The 18046-nt window shown below is 44.9% G+C and overlaps 1 protein-coding gene across 3 annotated transcripts in view; it reads left to right on the top strand.

The window, feature by feature from the left end:
- HDLBP (high density lipoprotein binding protein) overlaps positions 1–18045 on the top strand; it is a 57967-nt gene extending 39922 nt beyond the window's left edge. For all 3 annotated transcript variants that reach the window (XM_081192526.1, XM_081192528.1, XM_081192527.1), the window contains exons 11-28: positions 166–244; positions 772–911; positions 1185–1289; positions 2428–2541; positions 3000–3086; positions 3225–3356; positions 5705–5923; positions 8266–8487; positions 8619–8837; positions 9662–9800; positions 10423–10577; positions 10986–11090; positions 11517–11651; positions 12914–13057; positions 13290–13475; positions 14340–14456; positions 14677–14805; positions 15813–18045. In XM_081192526.1, the coding sequence (XP_081048652.1) occupies positions 166–244; positions 772–911; positions 1185–1289; positions 2428–2541; positions 3000–3086; positions 3225–3356; positions 5705–5923; positions 8266–8487; positions 8619–8837; positions 9662–9800; positions 10423–10577; positions 10986–11090; positions 11517–11651; positions 12914–13057; positions 13290–13475; positions 14340–14456; positions 14677–14805; positions 15813–15899 (2514 nt within the window). In that variant the 3' untranslated portion in view covers positions 15900–18045. The remainder of the gene's footprint in view (positions 1–165; positions 245–771; positions 912–1184; positions 1290–2427; positions 2542–2999; positions 3087–3224; positions 3357–5704; positions 5924–8265; positions 8488–8618; positions 8838–9661; positions 9801–10422; positions 10578–10985; positions 11091–11516; positions 11652–12913; positions 13058–13289; positions 13476–14339; positions 14457–14676; positions 14806–15812) is intronic.
- Position 18046: the final 1 nt, after the last annotated feature.

Below are 18046 nucleotides of genomic sequence, written 5' to 3'. Positions count from 1 at the left end.
CAGGCTTGAGCTACTTTCCTCAACAGAACATCTGGATCTAATAGTGGCTAGTTATCTATTGTGTCATGGCTGATGTTGCTGTCCTGTTTTTGTTCTTTGTTCCTCGGCTAGAGGAGTATGTGTTTGCTCCTGATTCTGTGGCTAACTGTGGCGTGCTCTTTGCAGATTAACCGGATGGATTATACTGAAATCAATATTGACCATAAATTCCACAGACACCTCATTGGAAAGAGTGGAGCCAACAGTGAGTTAAATGCTTGTTCAGTGTCTCCCTGTGTGTGTAATATGCGTTGCTGTTGTCCCTGTTAGAGATAACCTACAGTCTCATCTCTCTGGGTCTCTAGCTGTACTTCCGGGTCTCTAGGACTGAGGTGTTCTGAAGAATTAATAATGTGCTCTCTACAAAAATGGGGAGGTCCTTCTTGAGAAACTTTCTTAATTTGTTTCTGGTTAGAATAGATAACAGAAAATGTGGAGGGGGGGAATCTTGGGGAAATAACCTCTGCATGCATCATCCCACTCAATTCCTAATTATTCTATTGAACAGTTTCCAATGGCAAGATATGTGTGTCTTTCTTAAAACATCGTGTTGACTAAGCATTGAAATCCCGCTCCCCCCTCTACTAGTTTGTCCTCTGTGAATAGGTCAGTGTCTCCTACAGCGCAAGTAATCCTTAAAGGAGAAAGCCTCTTGTTCTGAAACTCTGAAGCCTTGATTGCAGAGCATATGCAGTGGACGAGTGTTCTTAGAAGAATCTTTTTGATTTGCAGTCAACAGGATTAAGGATCAGTACAAAGTGTCTGTGCGAATCCCTCCAGACAATGAGAAGAGCAACCTCATCAGAATTGAAGGAGACCCTCAGGGAGTTCAAGAGGCCAAGAGAGAGCTGCTGGAACTTGCATTGCGTATGGTGAGCCATGGAGAACTGGACTGTGTCCAGGAGAGAAGTGTTAACTACTAGCGAGGCTTCCTGCCAAACTTTCCCACACACCAGGGAAGCGATTCTGTTTTATCTCTCTACCTGGGTGGTGGGTCATTGTGGTGACGTTTGTGGGTTGTCAAACTTTGCAGCTTGACTGGTTGGTAGATCTGCCTGTTGTGCAAGTGTGAATGAAATACAACATGTGTTTCAAACATGGGGACTTTTAATCATGGAGACTCCCACCCCATTTTTCCTCCCCAGGAAAATGAACGCACAAAGGACCTGATCATTGACCAGAAATTCCATAGAACTATCATTGGGCAGAAGGGTGAACGGATTCGGGATACCCGGGATAAATTTCCAGAGGTAACAAAAGTCTTTGAAACACACACACGACAGAGAGACAGATTAAAATGTATTTTTATATTGACTTGATTACAGGCATCTTCCCGCTTGGACGTGATCAGCATGCATGTGACCGCTGACACTTGCACCATTTTCAGTGCCTAAAGGGTGTGGGGTGAGGCGGTCTTGCGCATGTCCTGCTGATGCATGCGGTGACCAGGAATGGAACCCCCATGCAATTGGGGGTTGCATAGTGCTCTTAAATGGAGCCCCTAGTGGCTTCCTATTCACACTCTTCAGCAACTCTAATGTCCTAGACCATTCACTTGGCCCCAATATTTCTTTATTTAAAATTTAAAAAGGCATCAGGTTGGCAGAATCGTTGCCTATTTGGTACATCCTGTCTGTGGTTTTTTTCTCCCTCAAAATAGTTTCAACTGTTCGTAGGAGGCTCCTTCTTTCATGCTTTTCTGAGTAAAACAGGCTTTCATTGAAGTCAGGACAACACTGTCTCTTTCGACTTACATAGCGGGAAGGAATTACCCAAAAGTTTACATTTGACTTTCTTCAGTAATGTTTTATTCTGGATTGTTTTAATTGATGTCTTAATGTGCTGTAAACCGCTTTGAGATTTTTTTCTTTAAAATAGAAAGCGGTATAGAAATGAAATCAATAATATAATTTAGAAAATCAAAGTGAGGCTTTGTCTTTGGTTCAAAGCATACTGGGTCTCGCCTGAAGTGGTCCAAAGTAAAGCAGCCTCCTATCCAGGTTCTTTCTTTCTTTCTTTCTTTCTTTCTTTCTTTCTTTCTTTCTTTCTTTCTTTCTTTCTTTCTTTCTTTCTGTGCCTCTTAAGAAATAATGTTTGGAGGTGCTGTTTTAGACCCATACAAAAAAGGGTGGCTGTGGGTGTTAGCCAACTATTGCAGCAGAGTGTGTTTTTGTTTTACTGTTCCTTCTCTTTTATCTACTTCTCACTCATATTACATTGTGCTAATTCACCTATAGCAAGAACATGTCATATAGCAATAACTAGTATAGGGCCATGTCTTGGAGCACAGAGGAAAACTCTGTGAGTTTTGAATTCCACAGTATGGAAATAACCTCCTGGGACTCAGTAACCTGTTTAACATTATATTGGATTAACTATTTATTGCAGGTTATTATCAACTTCCCAGATCCTTCACACAAGAGTGATATTGTCCAACTTAGAGGACCCAAGAATGAGGTGGAAAAATGCACAAAGTACATGCAGAAGATGGTGGCAGATCTGGTAGGTGATCATCTCTGCCTCTGCTTTCGGTTTGGTTTGCAAATACAGGGGCTTTGTTAGTGCTAAGCATTCCACTAAATCAGGCATGGGGAACCAGCAGTATATACACCTCAATGAGATCCAGCAGGGTTATTCATTTGGCTCATCAAGCTGTTTCCTGCAAGCCACACTTACCTGTGCATCAGCTGGTGTAATTTAGGACATGGAGTGTGAGTCAGGAAAAGACACAGCTCCCTGCCAGAAGTGGGGTTTGCTGGCACTGTGAGTCAGAGGATTGGCAATGCTTTCAAACCTCTGCCACTTTTCCTTTGTGGCTTGATTTCAAACCACGTGGGCAAAGGAAGACTTCACCAGAGAAATGAGTAAAACATAGGCAAAGTCACATTTGCTCATACAACTTTGTGTCTATTCTTTATTCCATTCATCCATTCTTCCTTTCTTCCTTTCTTTCTTGTAAGGTTGAAAACAGCTACTCCATTTCAGTTCCCATCTTCAAACAATTCCACAAGAACATCATTGGGAAAGGAGGTGCAAATATCAAAAAGGTGAGACTTCCTTGATTCTTCCTTGTTATCCTTGGAGTTTGTTACTTCTCAGTATTTCTGATACCTCCTGTTAGATATTTGGGCCAGAAGGCAGCCATGTCTGTTCCTTTAACTTTTTTTTTTTGGTCTTTGCTGTAGATCCGTGAAGAATGCAGCACCAAGATTGATCTCCCAGCAGAGAATAGCAATTCGGAGACAATTATCATTACAGGGAAAAGAGCCAACTGTGAAGCTGCTCGCAATCGGATTCTCTCCATCCAAAAAGAGTTGGTAAGACAAACAGCCCTTTCAGCATAACAGCTATTACCAATTTCAGTAAAAAAGTTGCATGCAGATTGATTCAGTTTCCTTAGAGAAACCACAACTTTCTTGGGCAACGTCTTGGTTTTCTTGGGGGCATGTGTGTTAGTTTTCCCTTTGGCTTTATCAGACATCACTCACCAAATATTCCAGGTGAACTGCCATCCAGAAATCAAAAGATCTTGGTTGCCACTCAATTGTTCCTGATAAAAGCAACATAATCAAAAGGTCACAATGCTGGGAAGATGTTTGGGCTTGTATTACAGTAACCCTCAAGTGGAAAGGGATTCTGAAGTAAATTCCAGAAGTCAAGTTTGAAGAGGTAGCAGATCTGAGAAATAATCACACTGTTTATTTGCGAGAGAGATTTTGTGGTGGTGGCTTTGTGGGAGGTTTCTGTCAGTTACTGATTTAGAGTTGCACTTAAGTCCTTGAATCATAGCAGTTTAGATTCTGTGGAAGCTTTTTCTCAAGGGATTCCCCTCCCGATCTAGTACAGTGTGTGCTACAACTAAAAACAACAACCCACTGAACACTATATACTAAGGAGACCCTTGTTGACTGACCATAAAGTAAATATGTTTATATAGTACATATTCTACAGTAAACATGTAGAATGAACATAGAGCCAGAAACTCTTCCATTCTGAAAATCTCAAAGTATATCTGAAACACGTTGTTTTGGCACAAGGATGGGGGACCTATAGCCCTCTGATGCTGCTGACTACAGGTCCCATTGGTCCCAACCAGCATAACCAAAGGTGATAAGGGATGATTAAAGTTGTAGTCTAATGACATTTGGAGGACTGTAGCTTTCACATCCCTGCATTTTCAGGATGTCCTCTTGCCTGCTTTCCCCATGCTACTGGATCAGAAATCTTTTGCTGTATTTTTCGCTCTATAACACGCACCCGACCATAACACGCACGTAGTTTTTGGAGGAGGAAAACAAGAAAAAAATATTCTAAACGAAACAGTGGATGTATGATTTTGTGGTTCATGCTGTGGCCACAGACATGTGATCTGACAGTGAGTTTGGAATAGCCCAATGCAAAAATCCTGAGGATCCATGTGGATCCATGCTTTGTAACCACGTTTTTGCACCACTGCGGCCCCAGGCAACAGTGGGTGCGTGATTTTTTTGGTGCAAGATGTAGCCATGGACATGCTATGTGATCTGATGGTGAATTTGGGGTGACCCAGTGCAAAAATCCTGAGGATCCATGTGGATCTGTGCTTTGTAACCACGTTTTAAGTGGGGAGGACAGGAAAAGCAAGGGACAAGGAGCACGCGTGGGGTGGGTAGAGAACAATGCTGCTAATAATGCAGAAGAGGGGTTTAAGGGGAGAAGAAGCACGCATGGGGTGGGTGGAGAAGGATGCTGCTAACAATGAAGAAGAGGGGTATAAGGGGAGAAGGCTCCTCTCCTCTCCCGCTTTGCTCCTTTAAAGCAAGCAGGCTCTCTGTCCCTCTCTCCTCCCCACTCAGCGGCTCTTCTCCTGCTTTGCTGTGAGCCACGGAGGAGGGAAGGAAGGGGAACCATGGATCCTCTGCTCACGACTGCAGCAGATCCCACCCCCGCCACCCGTAGGCATTCCCTCCATAACATGCACAGACATTTCCCCTTACTTTCTAGGAGGAAAAGAGTGAGTATTATGGTGCAAAAAATACGGTAACTCTCATCGCTGGCATGCAGAAATTGAGCAGCCGGCCAGATTTTGTGGCTAGCTCTTTAGGTATTTGTTTGAAAGCAGCAGAGGTACGTTTTAAGCGATGTGCTATTGACGCTTCAGTTCTTCTCTCCGCTTCCCTTCTGCCGCTTTCACCAGCAGCTAAGAAAAGAGAAACCTAAACAGGTTGTTCTGTGCGCATTTAATATGCAATGAATTGGGGACCTCTGTAAAAAAGAGGGGAAAGGGCAGGATTTTTCAACTTACATCCATCTGATCTGAGGTTTAATATGAAGGTATCTCTGAATAACAGCTATTCCTTTTACTGTGAGGAGGACACTCCCCTAGAACTCTGTGTTGAAGCACATAGGCGTGCTTCAGTGGGGGTAGTGCTGCCTGATGCAGTCAGTGACTGTCGTTTGCTGACACATCCAGCTGGTTCCTGGCACGTGTCCCAGATTCCCTCTGTCAGTCTTAGTTTTGAATAAGAAATAATGGGGGTGGGGGGACTTCCTGAGCACATAGTTGGGGAGAGGGAGTTCTTTGTGCCTTCCTACAATTTCTCTGCATGAGGCAAGAGGGGGGAAAAGCCTAAATACCTCTTCTTTTCTGTCCGTGCCTCTCCCTGCCCCCTTGCTGTTGCCCCAGGCTAACATTGCAGAGGTGGAGGTCTCCATCCCTTCCAAGCTGCACAACTCGCTCATTGGTGCCAAAGGTCGTTTCATCCGCTCCATCATGGAGGAATGCGGTGGGGTTCACATCCACTTCCCCACAGAAGGCTCTGGCAGCGATACAGTCACCATCAGGGGCCCTGCCCAGGACGTTGAAAAGGCCAAGAAACAGCTCCTACAACTGGCAGAAGAGAAGGTAGGAACCGTGGAAGTGGAAAAATAGGTGCTGCCGGCACAGTTCCTGTGGATAAGCTTTGAATTTGTGGTCACAAGGAAATCACTGTGGCAAAAATTTACACATTTCTGGGGGTGGGGGGGGATTAACTACTAATAGGAAATAAAGTTGGCAGTTGCTAGCCTATTATGCCAAACTCGGCTTCCATTTTGTGGCTGGCTGTGCCTCATACCGTCATATTGTGACTGATGGGCCTTAGAAATTTTCAGCTCTCTCAAGTGATCCCTGGGGATAGAAAGTTTGAGAACTCCTGGTCTCTTCTAACTAGAATTAGTGCTCCAGGGTCTCAGGCATAGGTCTTGCCTAGACCTGCTACCTAAAGGCAATTTAACTATGGATGCCAAGATCAGACATGTAATACATTTACTCTGCCACTAAAATATGGCTGCTCCCTAAATTTATTCCCTTCCTGCAAATAGCTAATCCAACAGGGTTGCTAAAGGTGATTGAGAATTTATTGTACGTCACTGTGCTATGAAAAAGTTCTCCCTCGCTCCCTTTGTCTGGTGTTTGGAGCAGGGGATCATTGCTTTAATAATTGCAGCTGACTATATTTATACTTGAAAGGGGGAGCAACTTGAGCTGCTCCTTCCTTCTGTTGGAGACTCAGCTGGGTACGAAAGAATATGCAGCTTGTCTGGAATTTTGGCTTCTCTTGGAGCCTTCAGAGCAACTTCCTGGAACTTTACAGGCCCAGGCTTCATCCTGAGCTACTCAGAACTGACTCTCTCTGTCTACTAACTAAATAAACACCCTTTACGTGCAAGTTCTTAGGTGCTGCTTTGAAAACAGCATGTCCTAAATCTGCAGAACAGGTGGAATCTGCCTACGCTGCATTTAATGGCAGGGCGTTTGGCCCTGTCAGGTTACTTAACAGCGAGCTGCTGTTGGGCTCCTCTGTCTAGCTATACCGTCTCACTCCATTTGTCTGCAGCCCTGAGGCTGGTCTCTCCACTAGAGGCAAATTCAGAGCCAATGCAGAATCTCAAAGCACTTTCTTTGGCATACTTTCCTGGTTTCTAGCAGACAAAGCATTTCATTTGTGCAGCTCTCAGTTCGTTCTTTGGTGCAGTTGAAGGTAGCCCTCGTAGCAACTCTCAGGGGTGGTTAAGAGTTGAGAGAAAGTGTCTTGTCCAAGGTCACAGTGAGTGTCCGGGATTAAACAGAGATTTGAACAGAAGTCTTCTCCTCTATACCACTATTTGAGGGTGTGGTGGAAGAGTGCTGAAACGATGGGGCAGAGTACTTTCTTTGCATGCAAAGGGTTCCAGCATCAGTTCCTGGCATCTCCAGAGAGGGCAAGAAAGAGCTCGTTTCTGAAACCTTGGAGAGCCACTGCCACACAAAGTAAATGATACGGAGCTAGGTAGACAAATGGTCTAACACTACATCAAACAGCTTCCCATGTTTAATCATTCTAACTTTTAGAAAAAGTATTCACTGTACAGTGGTACCTCTGGATGCGAACGGGATCCGTTCTGGAGCCCCATTCGCATCCAGAAGCAAATGCAACCCGCGTCTGCTCGGGTCGCGATTCTCCGCTTCCGTGCATGTGTGTGATGTCATTTTGAGCATCTGCGCATGTGCGAGCGGCGAAACCCAGAAGTAACGTGTTCCATTACTTCTGGGTCGCCACGGAGCGTAACCTGAAAATGCTCAACCTGAAGCGTATTCAACCCAAGGTATGACTGTGCATATATTTAGGACATGATCCTCTCTAATGTGAGCACCCGCTGCACATGCATAGAGGGATTGCTTATAGAGCCATTGGAATATTTCCTGTGACAAGCGAAGTAGCTATATGCAAACTTATCCAATTTAGCATGATTTGTACAGATAATTTGACTTTTGCTGGACTGCAGTGTTTGTTTGTTTAAGTATACAGGGCAGGATTCACCTAACAAACCACGTCAGCAGAAACCCTGTTCAATGGTGCTTCCCCCCCATGCCCCTCCCCAACTGAATTTGGCTCTGGGGGTGTCATGAAAAACCCCAGAGCAGTGCAGAGACGGACCATTTGTTCAAGCTAATATGCTTGTGACAGATGGAACGTTTGTAATAGTGCAACCTGCCCACAGAATTCTGCTTCTGTGTATGAACATTGCTTAACTCCTACCTTTCATGCCTTGAAAAGGGCTTTTAACCTGATTTATTCCAAGCATCTGGATCTCAAAGCTGTTAACCTCCACAGATTTTTCAGTAGGGCTGTCATATTAGTTTTCTCCAGTAAAAACGGCGACAAGAATGTAAAGAAATACCTCCAAATCCTGATGCGTTTATTTTTATTTATTCCTGCTGTTTAGCAAACAAAGAGTTATACTGTGGACTTGCGTGCCAAACCAGAGTACCACAAGTTCCTGATTGGCAAAGGAGGCGGTAACATTCGCAAGGTGCGTGATAATACTGGTGCCCGGATTATCTTCCCCACCTCGGAGGACAAAGATCAGGAGCTGATTACTATCATGGGAACAGAGGAAGCTGTCAAAGAGGCCCAGAAGGAGCTGGAAGTGCTCATCAAGAACCTGGTGAGGAAAAGGATCTTTTCATTTGTCAATATTTGTCAAAAGGGATATCCTTTTGATGTTGACATATGGACTTAAGGGAGATCATTGCCCTGGAGAATTTTCAGGCAGTGACGATGCCTTGTGTGTTTCAGGACAATGTGATTGAAGATTCCATGACGGTGGACCCTAAGCATCACCGGCACTTTGTCATCCGGAAAGGGCAGGTGCTACGGACCATTGCAGAGGAGTATGGGGGTGTGATGGTCAGCTTTCCACGCCCTGGCACACAGAGTGACAAGGTCACCCTTAAAGGAGCAAAGGACTGTGTGGAAGCAGCAAAGAAACGCATCTTGGAGATCATTGATGACTTGGTGAGTGTCCATGTTAGAAGAACCTCTCTTCCCCATGGTCACTTTTTTTCCTAGTCTAGGTGTTTTTGTTTCTGGTTTGGTCTAGCCTTTATTAAAAAAAAACCACTGGGTGTATCATAAATTCTCATAACACCTGAGAAACAAGCCTCTTTAGATTCTGAGCTTTAGGTAAGAATTCTTAATTACTAATCATAGCCTTCTAATTGCAGCCAAAGTAAAGAAAGGGTTTGCTGGAACAGTCAGACCGTGACGTGCAGGAACCTGTTCTTTGTGATTTAATTTCTTATAACCCTGGCATGTATTTCCTAGCAGTCATACTTTTCTTCCATTATTGCACACATTATAGTCAACAAACAATTCATAAGGGCAGTACAGCATGCAATCTGATCCTGGCAGATTGAATACATAACCAAAAACCCCATAGAACTTTGCTGTCCTAAGGACAGAGATGAGATTGTCAAGGAAAACAGAGACATTCTAAAACGGACATTTGGCAGTATTGGACGGCATGCCCCAGAAGGACACTGTGAGAAATTGATAAAAATCACAGTAATAAAAATGGTATACCACACGTATCATCTGAAAATATTGGGCAGGATTCACCCCATCAGCCTCATCAGCCGGAGGGTGTCCTTTTGCCCATAGGGCTGGGCCCCCTGAGATTGGCTCTGGTGGGGCCAGGTCATACCCTAAAACAGCACACACAGGAAGTGAAGGATCATCTCACCCAGTAGAGTTTAAAATTGATGTTAGTTACTTTGGGAGGCAACCATTATCTGGAAATTGGGATAAAATAGGAATAAATTCTTTTCTTCTCCCCCTAGGAAGCCCAGGTGACAATAGAATGCACCATTCTTCAGAAGTATCACCGCTCTATTATGGGCCCCAAAGGTTCCAGGATCCAGCAGATCACCCGTGACCATGGTGTTCAGATCAAATTCCCAGACCGGGAGGAGAACGTGGGTACGAGATCTTACAGGCCTGCCAGTAAAAGCAGGCACCCGTGGGGGGCGGGGAGCAACACAAGTGCCTCATATCTTCTGAGATGCTATTTTTCCTAGGGTTTTTTTTTTTAAGCAACACAATTTCCTTAAACCCAGATGTGTTGCCTTGGGAGTCAGCTAAATGTGGCCTCCATTTACTACAGACTTGTCTTAAGGGCAGCATACTTTCAGAGTTGGTTAATCGTCTTCCAAAAACCTAGGTAGAAGGGGAAACATGGCAAACTCTTAATGATTCTGTGCCTCTCCAAATAAGGCTATCCCACCACACATTGAGAACTGACTATTTAGGTGGGTAATTCTTTGTAGTTCATTTATGAGCAGTAGGCCACATGGAAGATGTCAGCCAGCCAGGCATCACTACTGGGAAACCAAATAAACTTGGTGTGGAAGTTGGCTCTTGCATTTTTAACAGAGGATAATGATAGGTGGCAGTTCAGACATGGCTTTTCTATGATCTGCCTAGGGCAGGAATTTTACAGTGAGAACAATCCATACCCCTGGGTGCCCTGGAGATAACAATCCAGCAACTTCCGGCTAACCAGTTGAAAATGTAGTCACTCTTCTCACCTCTGTGATCATAGCTCCCACTGCAGAGTCGCCAGCCCAGGAGAATGGCAAAGAGGGTGGAGAAGGGAAGGAGAGCAAAGAAACAGATCCTGGCTCCCCAAAGAAATGTGATACTATCATAATCTCTGGTCGTCGAGAGAAGTGTGAGGCAGCAAAAGAAGCCCTGCAGGTAAGATTATTTGTTGGCTGCTGTGCCCTGAAAAAAGACAGCTTTGCTTACTAGGTGCTGTAAAATGGCCCAGCCATATTTTGCTCATAAGGATCTTTTAATTGTACATGGCTCCCGGGACCGCTTAAGTGACTATTCAATAATTTCCACTGAAGAAGCAGGCCTGAGTGGAAAAGGTAAATAATTGACCTCTTGAGGTGATTAGCTGTGATTGGCTGTGGGACATGTTATGCAGCACCCACACTCAGTATCTTGAATATTATTTTACTCTACGGCTTTGGTTTGACAGCTTCACGTGTTGCTGGGGTGAGAGTTTGCTTGGTGGGCTCTGGACAAGTACTTGTTGGCAAAGTGATTCTTTTGCTTATAAGTTCTGCAGCTGGTGTAATTTCAGCCTTTCCTCTTCAGGCACTGGTTCCAGTTACCATTGAAGTAGAAGTTCCTTTCGACCTTCATCGTTTCATCATTGGTCAGAAGGGCGTTGGAATCAGGAAAATGATGGACGAGTTTGAGGTGAGCAGGCTCTCTGTTGACTCCTTCCGTTTTTGGGCTTTGGAGAACAGATAGGCCAAAATATGAAGACCACTCTTACTGATTATCATAACGTTGAAACAGTCTTAAGACCACTGAGGAGGTCAAGCACAATTTTTCATCCATATGCTTGCACATGCACCTGAGATGTACAATAACATATTTCCTATTGTTCATTGTAGTGTTTTTTTTTTGTGCTACAGAGAACTAAAGTAGCCTGTATAAACCCAGCAATGATACATTAAGGGTGGTGTTTTTTGGTGAATTTTTTTTTCAATTTTAAGTACTTGAGAATTCCAGTTCTTTGAAGAAATATTGATTGTGAAGGTTATGGGTGGCTGCAAAGATGCTCCTGTACAACAACTGCCCAGTCCTGACATAATGATAGCTGCCTGGAACTTTTTGTAGGTGAACATCCAAGTCCCTGCCCCAGAGCTTCAGTCTGACATCATCTCTATCAGTGGGCTTGCTACTAACCTGGACCGTGCCAAGGCTAGACTTCTTGAGAGGGTGAAGGAGCTGCAAGCTGAGCAAGAGGATCGGGTATGTGTTGTGCCAGAACCATTGTGATTTGTCAGTCTCTCCCAGCTGCCTTGTCTTAATAAGAAATAAATAAATCAGGAATAAAATATAGATCTTTTAATTAAGAGTGGTGCTGTGGGAAGAGACTGGGGGATCTTGTCAGCAGCCTTAAGCAGGATGAGTTAATGCAGACAATGCTTTAATGCCTAATGTTGGAAGGTGAGGGGTGGCTCTCCATAGTTCTGGGGTAGTAAGTATTCCAGCCATGCGGTCACTGTTGTTGTCTTAGCACTGCCTCCATTGGCAGAACTTGCAGTTGTAGCTTAGACTGAAGTCCCAGACCATGTACCAAAAAAAGATTTCTGAATCATGAAATTTTGAGTCTGGAAGGGAAAGCTTGGTGTGAGCATGAAGAGATGGTATGAAGCAAAACAAAGGAGGAAAAGTGAGGCAAGGGCTTTAATAATTTGGAGCGTGAGAATTAGGAGTAATAAGATTTAAATCTATGGGACGTGGGTGATGCTGTGGTCTAAACCACAGAGCCTAGGGCTTGCCGATCAGAAGGTCGGTGGTTCGAATCCCTGCGACGGGGTGAGCTCCCATTGCTCAGTCCCAGCTTCTGCCAACCTAGCAGTTCGAAAGCACGTCAAGTGCAAGTAGATAAATAGGTATCGCCCCGGCGGGAAGATAAACAGCGTTTCCATGTGCTGCTCTGGTTCGCCAGAAGCGGCTTAGTCATGCTGGCCACATGACGCAGAAACTCTCTGCGGACAAACGCCAGCTCACTCAGCCTATAGAGCGAGATGAGCGTGCAACTCCAGAGTCGTTTGCGACTGGACCTAACCGTCAGGGGTACTTTTACCTTTACCTTTTAAGATTTAAATCTAAGAGGTTTCCATCACATTACTGCCATCTAGAAGAGAGTGGAAGGCTAAAGCAAAAATATTCTCCCAATATGGGAGAGACAGCAGGAGGCAGGGATGCTCTGTGGGCTTGTAAGATACTTCTTATGAAGACGCAGTGTAATACAACGCAGGGTGCAAGTTTTTTGTGATTCAGGTCCAATATGTTTTCTAAAAAGTAAAACCATGTGAGCAAGGGCATGATATTAAGGCATTATCAGCTCTAGGTGACGGGAGTTAAACATATTTTTTACTATCATATGAGGACTCCCCTGTTATGTAGCTAAATCTGACATTTACCAAAGTTGGATACAAATAATTCATGTAATTAGAGGCAGCAGCTGTGCAGATCCTTAAAAGCATCCCTCTTGATCGTTCTAGGCTTTGCGGAATTTTAAGCTGACTGTTGCTGTGGAGCCCAGATACCACCCTAAAATCATTGGCAGGAAAGGGGCTGTGATCACTCAAATCCGCACAGAGCATGATGTCACCATACAATTTCCAGATAAGGATGATGAATCTCAGGTGAGGAACTCTGGGAGGGAGGCTGGTGTGTGGGGGGAGGGGGCTGTTTATCCACAGAATGGAGGGAGCTTTTTTTTTTGAGCAGAGCTCCAATGAGCACCGTCTGCTCAATTTCCATCATGGCCTCTTGGGCGGCCTTGTCGGGCTATTGGCCCTTGCTTGCCACAGAGACCTATGCTATGTGCTGCTGTCTTTAGGGGCCTGGGACTAACTCTTCAAACTTCCGCCTCAGTCCCAGGATCAGATCACCATCACTGGTTATGAGAAGAATACTGAATCTGCCCGAGATGCCATCATGAAGATTGTTGGTGAATTGGAGCAGATGGTATCTGAGGACATCACTCTGGACCATCGTGTTCACGCCCGCATTATCGGAGCGCGGGGGAAAGCCATCCGCAAGATCATGGATGAGTTCAAGGTATGTAAAGGGCACATGGTATCTGATAGACAGATACCATTTTTGCTGAGTGTAATGAATGCATTCAAGAACCCTGGCACTTGGTTGATTGCGCAGTGAGAGTATGAGTACAGTCATGCCATGGTTGTTGAACGCCTTGGTACTCTGACGTTTTGGCTCCTGAACACTGCAAATCCGGAAGAGAGTGTTCTGGTTTGTGAACTGTTTTTGGAAGCTGAACGTCCGACAGGGCTTCCGTGGCTTCTGATTGGCTGCAGGAGTTCCTTGCAGCCAATCAGAAGCCACGCTTTGGTTTCTGAACGTTTTGGAAGTCGAACGGACTTCTGGAACAGATTCCGTTCGACTTCCAATATACGGCTGTAGTGAGAAAATAACTTAGTGGCTGCACAGACATGCATCCTTGCTTTTAGGAGTAACTGTAGATGGTCTTCAAACACCTTTAAGAGCATGTCAGGAAAAAATGTTGATGATTCAACTGAATTGCACAAGACAGGGCTTCCGCTCAGTCACCGCACAGAAAACAAAATCTGTACAACTGTGAAAATACGACTACAACTTGATTTATATGCCAGGGATAGGGAATATATGCCAGGGATAGGGAACAATTCCCATCGTCCCTGATTGTCCCATGCAGGCTGGGTGTGATGGGAGCTGTAGTTCAACAATGTATTGAAGACTACAGATTCTCCCATCGCTATTATATGGGGACCTAAACAAATTCAGCCAGGCCCCTCAATATTCTGGTATTGTCTTCATCACTCTGCTTTCTCTAGTCTCTTGGTGTATGGCATGCAGGGAAATGAGACAAGCAAAGACCTATTTTCTCTTAATTTGTTAGCTGATCTGAGATCTTTGTCATTTCAGGTGGACATCCGCTTCCCCCAGAGTGGAGCTGCTGATCCAAATTGTGTGACTGTGACTGGACTCCCTGAGAATGTGGAGGAAGCCATTGATCATATCCTGAACCTAGAGGAGGAATATGTGAGTGTCAGAGTTCTTAAACCCAGGTAGTTTTTAGTACTTGAGAGAAGCCAGTATGTGGACCTTCCAAACTTCTCAGCTTGCATCTTATGTATACACCACATATGGGTGATATCAAGAAAATACTGCTCCTTTTGCAATGGGGGGGGGGGATACACATGAATTTGTGCTGCAATAAACATCTCTAACTTGGACCACACTTGTTTGTATGGTGTTGCAGCTGGCAGATGTGGTGGACAATGAGGCAATGCAAGTCTACATGAAACCACCTGCTCATGGGGAAGCTAAGGCTGCATCAAAGGGATTTGTGGTGAGAGATGCCCCCTGGACACCAGGAAACACCGAGAAGGTAGGTGCTGCTTCCTCGATAGTTACTCTTTGTACCGAAAGGATGGCCAGGACTTTGGCCAGAGAGATGAATCCTCTCATTATGAAGTTAAGAGTCAGTCCTCTTATTACTGTGTAGAGTGAAAAAAGGAGGAAAAAGAAAAAGGGGAAATGGAGTAGTGCGAGAGACTCTGCCACCACTTCTGTTGTCATAATGTTTGTATCCGGTTAGGGGGCCAGCACACGGGTGCAAAATGGACTATGGAAGTTGATACACACCTGACCCCTGAAAAACGTAATACGTATGCCCCTCTCTTCTGTCATCCTTTCTTTTTATTGTCCTTTTTCCTCTCTTCCCAATACCTGCCCTCCAACAGTGTCTGTTTCCCCCTAGCTGTCAGGAATTTTTGCACTACAACCTGAGACACTAGGCCAGATACATCTTACCTAGCCAATTACTCCTCCCAGCGCCACTCATAAAAAAACTGTAAATTGCCAATGGGTTATGAACACTGGTGTGGATTATTGCAACCTCCACCATCCTGCTCCTGCATCATACTACTGTAGAACTCTATTCTATATCCTCATTCCCTGCAGGCAGGGTAGCTGCCACGGAAAGAGGGGTGCAGGGCAGTTGGGCCTGATGCTGTCACATGACGGCAGTGAGACCAAGCCATCTTTAGCCTGGAGAGTTCTCTCTTTCCAGTCCAAACCCTCCACCCAGCCCATTTGAAGGGGGATTTGTATTGCTCTGTCCCTCATTCTTGAGTGGGTGCAGCTGGGTTGTTGTTTTTTAAAGGCTCATCTTGGAAGAGGCTGCTTTACTATTGTTGGAAAAATCTTCCCTCAAGCTAGCTGTAGTAGCAGTGGATGAGACACTACCTTCAAAGCTTATCATTCTTGGTGCATTTTCGGGGCTGGTGGTGATGTGCAGAGGAGTTAAGTTCCTCTTCATATACAGTCAGTGATGTTGTTTAATGCAGCAGAGCACTTGTACTAGTTACGGTTTTGGCTTTTGTTTCCTTACAGGCCCCTGACATGACCAGTTCTGAAGATTTCCCAAGTTTTGGAGCTCAGGTGGCCCCCAAAACTCTACCTTGGGGTCCTAAGCGGTAATAGAGTGGAAGCAGCAATCTTGTCCAGCCACCTGCCACAAGGTTTCCTTTCTGAATTCTGATCTAGTGGCTGGATCCAGTGCAGATTGCCCATGGGGGGTCTCTTAATGAAACTAGAGTGCTACCCCTTTTGAGGTTCTCTGTTGTCCCTGCGCTTAGGCCTCACTATGCTTCAGTTTGACTCTTTCCTTTCTCCTTGCCCTGGAAGAAACTTTCCACGTAGATTCCAACCTTAAAACACATACATAATTTTTTTTTTTTTTGCCTTTCAACTTTCACTCAGTCTCATGTTGGCCATGGTGTAGTAACCAAACCTCCCAGGTACACCTTGCAAAAAGCACTCTAGGCTCCATTAGGAGATCTCCTCACTGCAGCTAGGAATCTACTTCCTGTCTCTCAACCTCAGGAAATGCATTTCCTCAACTTTCTACAAAGCCAAAATATTTGCTCTTTCCCCCTCCTGCCCTGTTTCTCCAAGGCCTTACCTTTGTAGAGTGCAATCAACTTTTCCCTTTCAACTGCCAAACAAAAAACAAAACACGCACCCATCTAATACTGCTATGGGAAAGGAAATTGGCCAGAATGGATAGGTGGAGGAGGTGGTTCAGCCTGGAGATATGGCCCCAGGAAGCACTAAGAGGGGCATAACCCTTGCTGTGTTAGTCTGCATCGCTGAGTGTACCAAAATTCTCCCCTTGTTGGTGTGAGTATTGAATCGCGGCTCATCACCAGTGTTTGGACATGTACACTCTTTTTTGTTCTCCCTTTCCAGCAGTAGTATGGCTGAGCGGAACCAGAAAACTGACAGTATTATTGGGTCTAACAAAACTTGGTTCAACCAAAAGTGCCATGGTAGCATGTCACAGAAGGTGGTGAGCTATTAGTGTGGTGTTAGAGGGTACATTACTCTTTCTCCCTCCCCAGGCTTGATAGTGATGGCATTTAAATACCAGGGTTAAGAGTGTGTCTTTTTTGCTTTTTACTATTGCCTTCTTTCTACCTCAAGCCGGAATGACAGTGGCCTGCTTCTTCAGTCAAGCCCCTCTCGCTTCCTGTTATCATGACTGTTGTTCCTCTGTGAGCAGAGGGATCTGTGTGTGGCTTCAGCCTGGCTACATGCCATCAAACATCCCCTCCTACTAAGATGGTCTTAACCACCGTCACATAATTTGGTCTGTAGTCTTGTGACAAAAGGTTAGGCCTTGGGGAGGGAGGCAGGTAAGGAGTGGCTCTCACTTAAATTGAAGAAGCTGGATTGCAGTTCAGTCTTAAATCAAGCCTCTCTTGGAGGGGAGGAGAGAATACCTACATTCAGCAAAGGCCTTTCTGTAGTCTGGCAGCAAATGTTTTTGTCCTTTTGTCATGTCCCTCATACAACAGTAGTTTCTGCATTCTAGTTGCTGCCATAAACCGATACAAGGCTGCTTTTATTAAAGCTGCTCTTCCAGCCATTACATGGTATATATATATATATCTTTTCTGCCGAAGGTGCTGGTGCCAGGGCTGGTCTGGTGCCAACTCTGCTCTCTGCCTACTGCCTCCCTTCCCCTCCAAAGAGCTTTTCTGAGCCATTAGCTAAGAACCGAACCCCAGGATTGCTTATGCCCCCGTTAATACATACTGGGAAAAGGTCTGCAAGGCTCTTGTCTTTCTTGACCGCTAGCCCAACAGGAAGGAAAGCCTCTTTCTTTCAGTAAACCTAGCTGAAGGGAGGAGAGATTTGTTTCTCTATGCTAATTCCACTCGGGGCAGGACAAGCCCTCTTACTATCTGAGCAGGAGACAAACAGGGTAGTAGTGTTTTAATGTATTGCCAGTAGTATACCTGGTGTCTGAATGTCAGTCACATCACTTGCACATGTGTTTTTAGGCTTCAACTGCCATTGAGCATGGCCCCCCAACCCAGCCATTTGTTCAAACTGTTGAGAGTACTCTACCCCCTCTGTCCCATGTAGTCTGCAGCAGATGCTCTGCAGAGGTGTGCTCCATGTTCTCTTAATGTCTTCCATATTATGTTTCCATGGCAATGATCCCTTGGCCTTAACTTTGGAATTTGGAGATTATATGCAAAACATGTATAAAGGCTCATGAGTATGGATGACACTGGAATTTTATAAATTCTAAAAAAATAAAATAAAACCTGAAACAG

Source organism: Podarcis bocagei (assembly GCF_964188305.1).
Source record: "Podarcis bocagei genome assembly, chromosome: 4".
Taxonomy (NCBI): Eukaryota; Metazoa; Chordata; class Lepidosauria; order Squamata; family Lacertidae; genus Podarcis; species Podarcis bocagei.
This window is presented reverse-complemented; position numbering and strand designations above follow the sequence as displayed.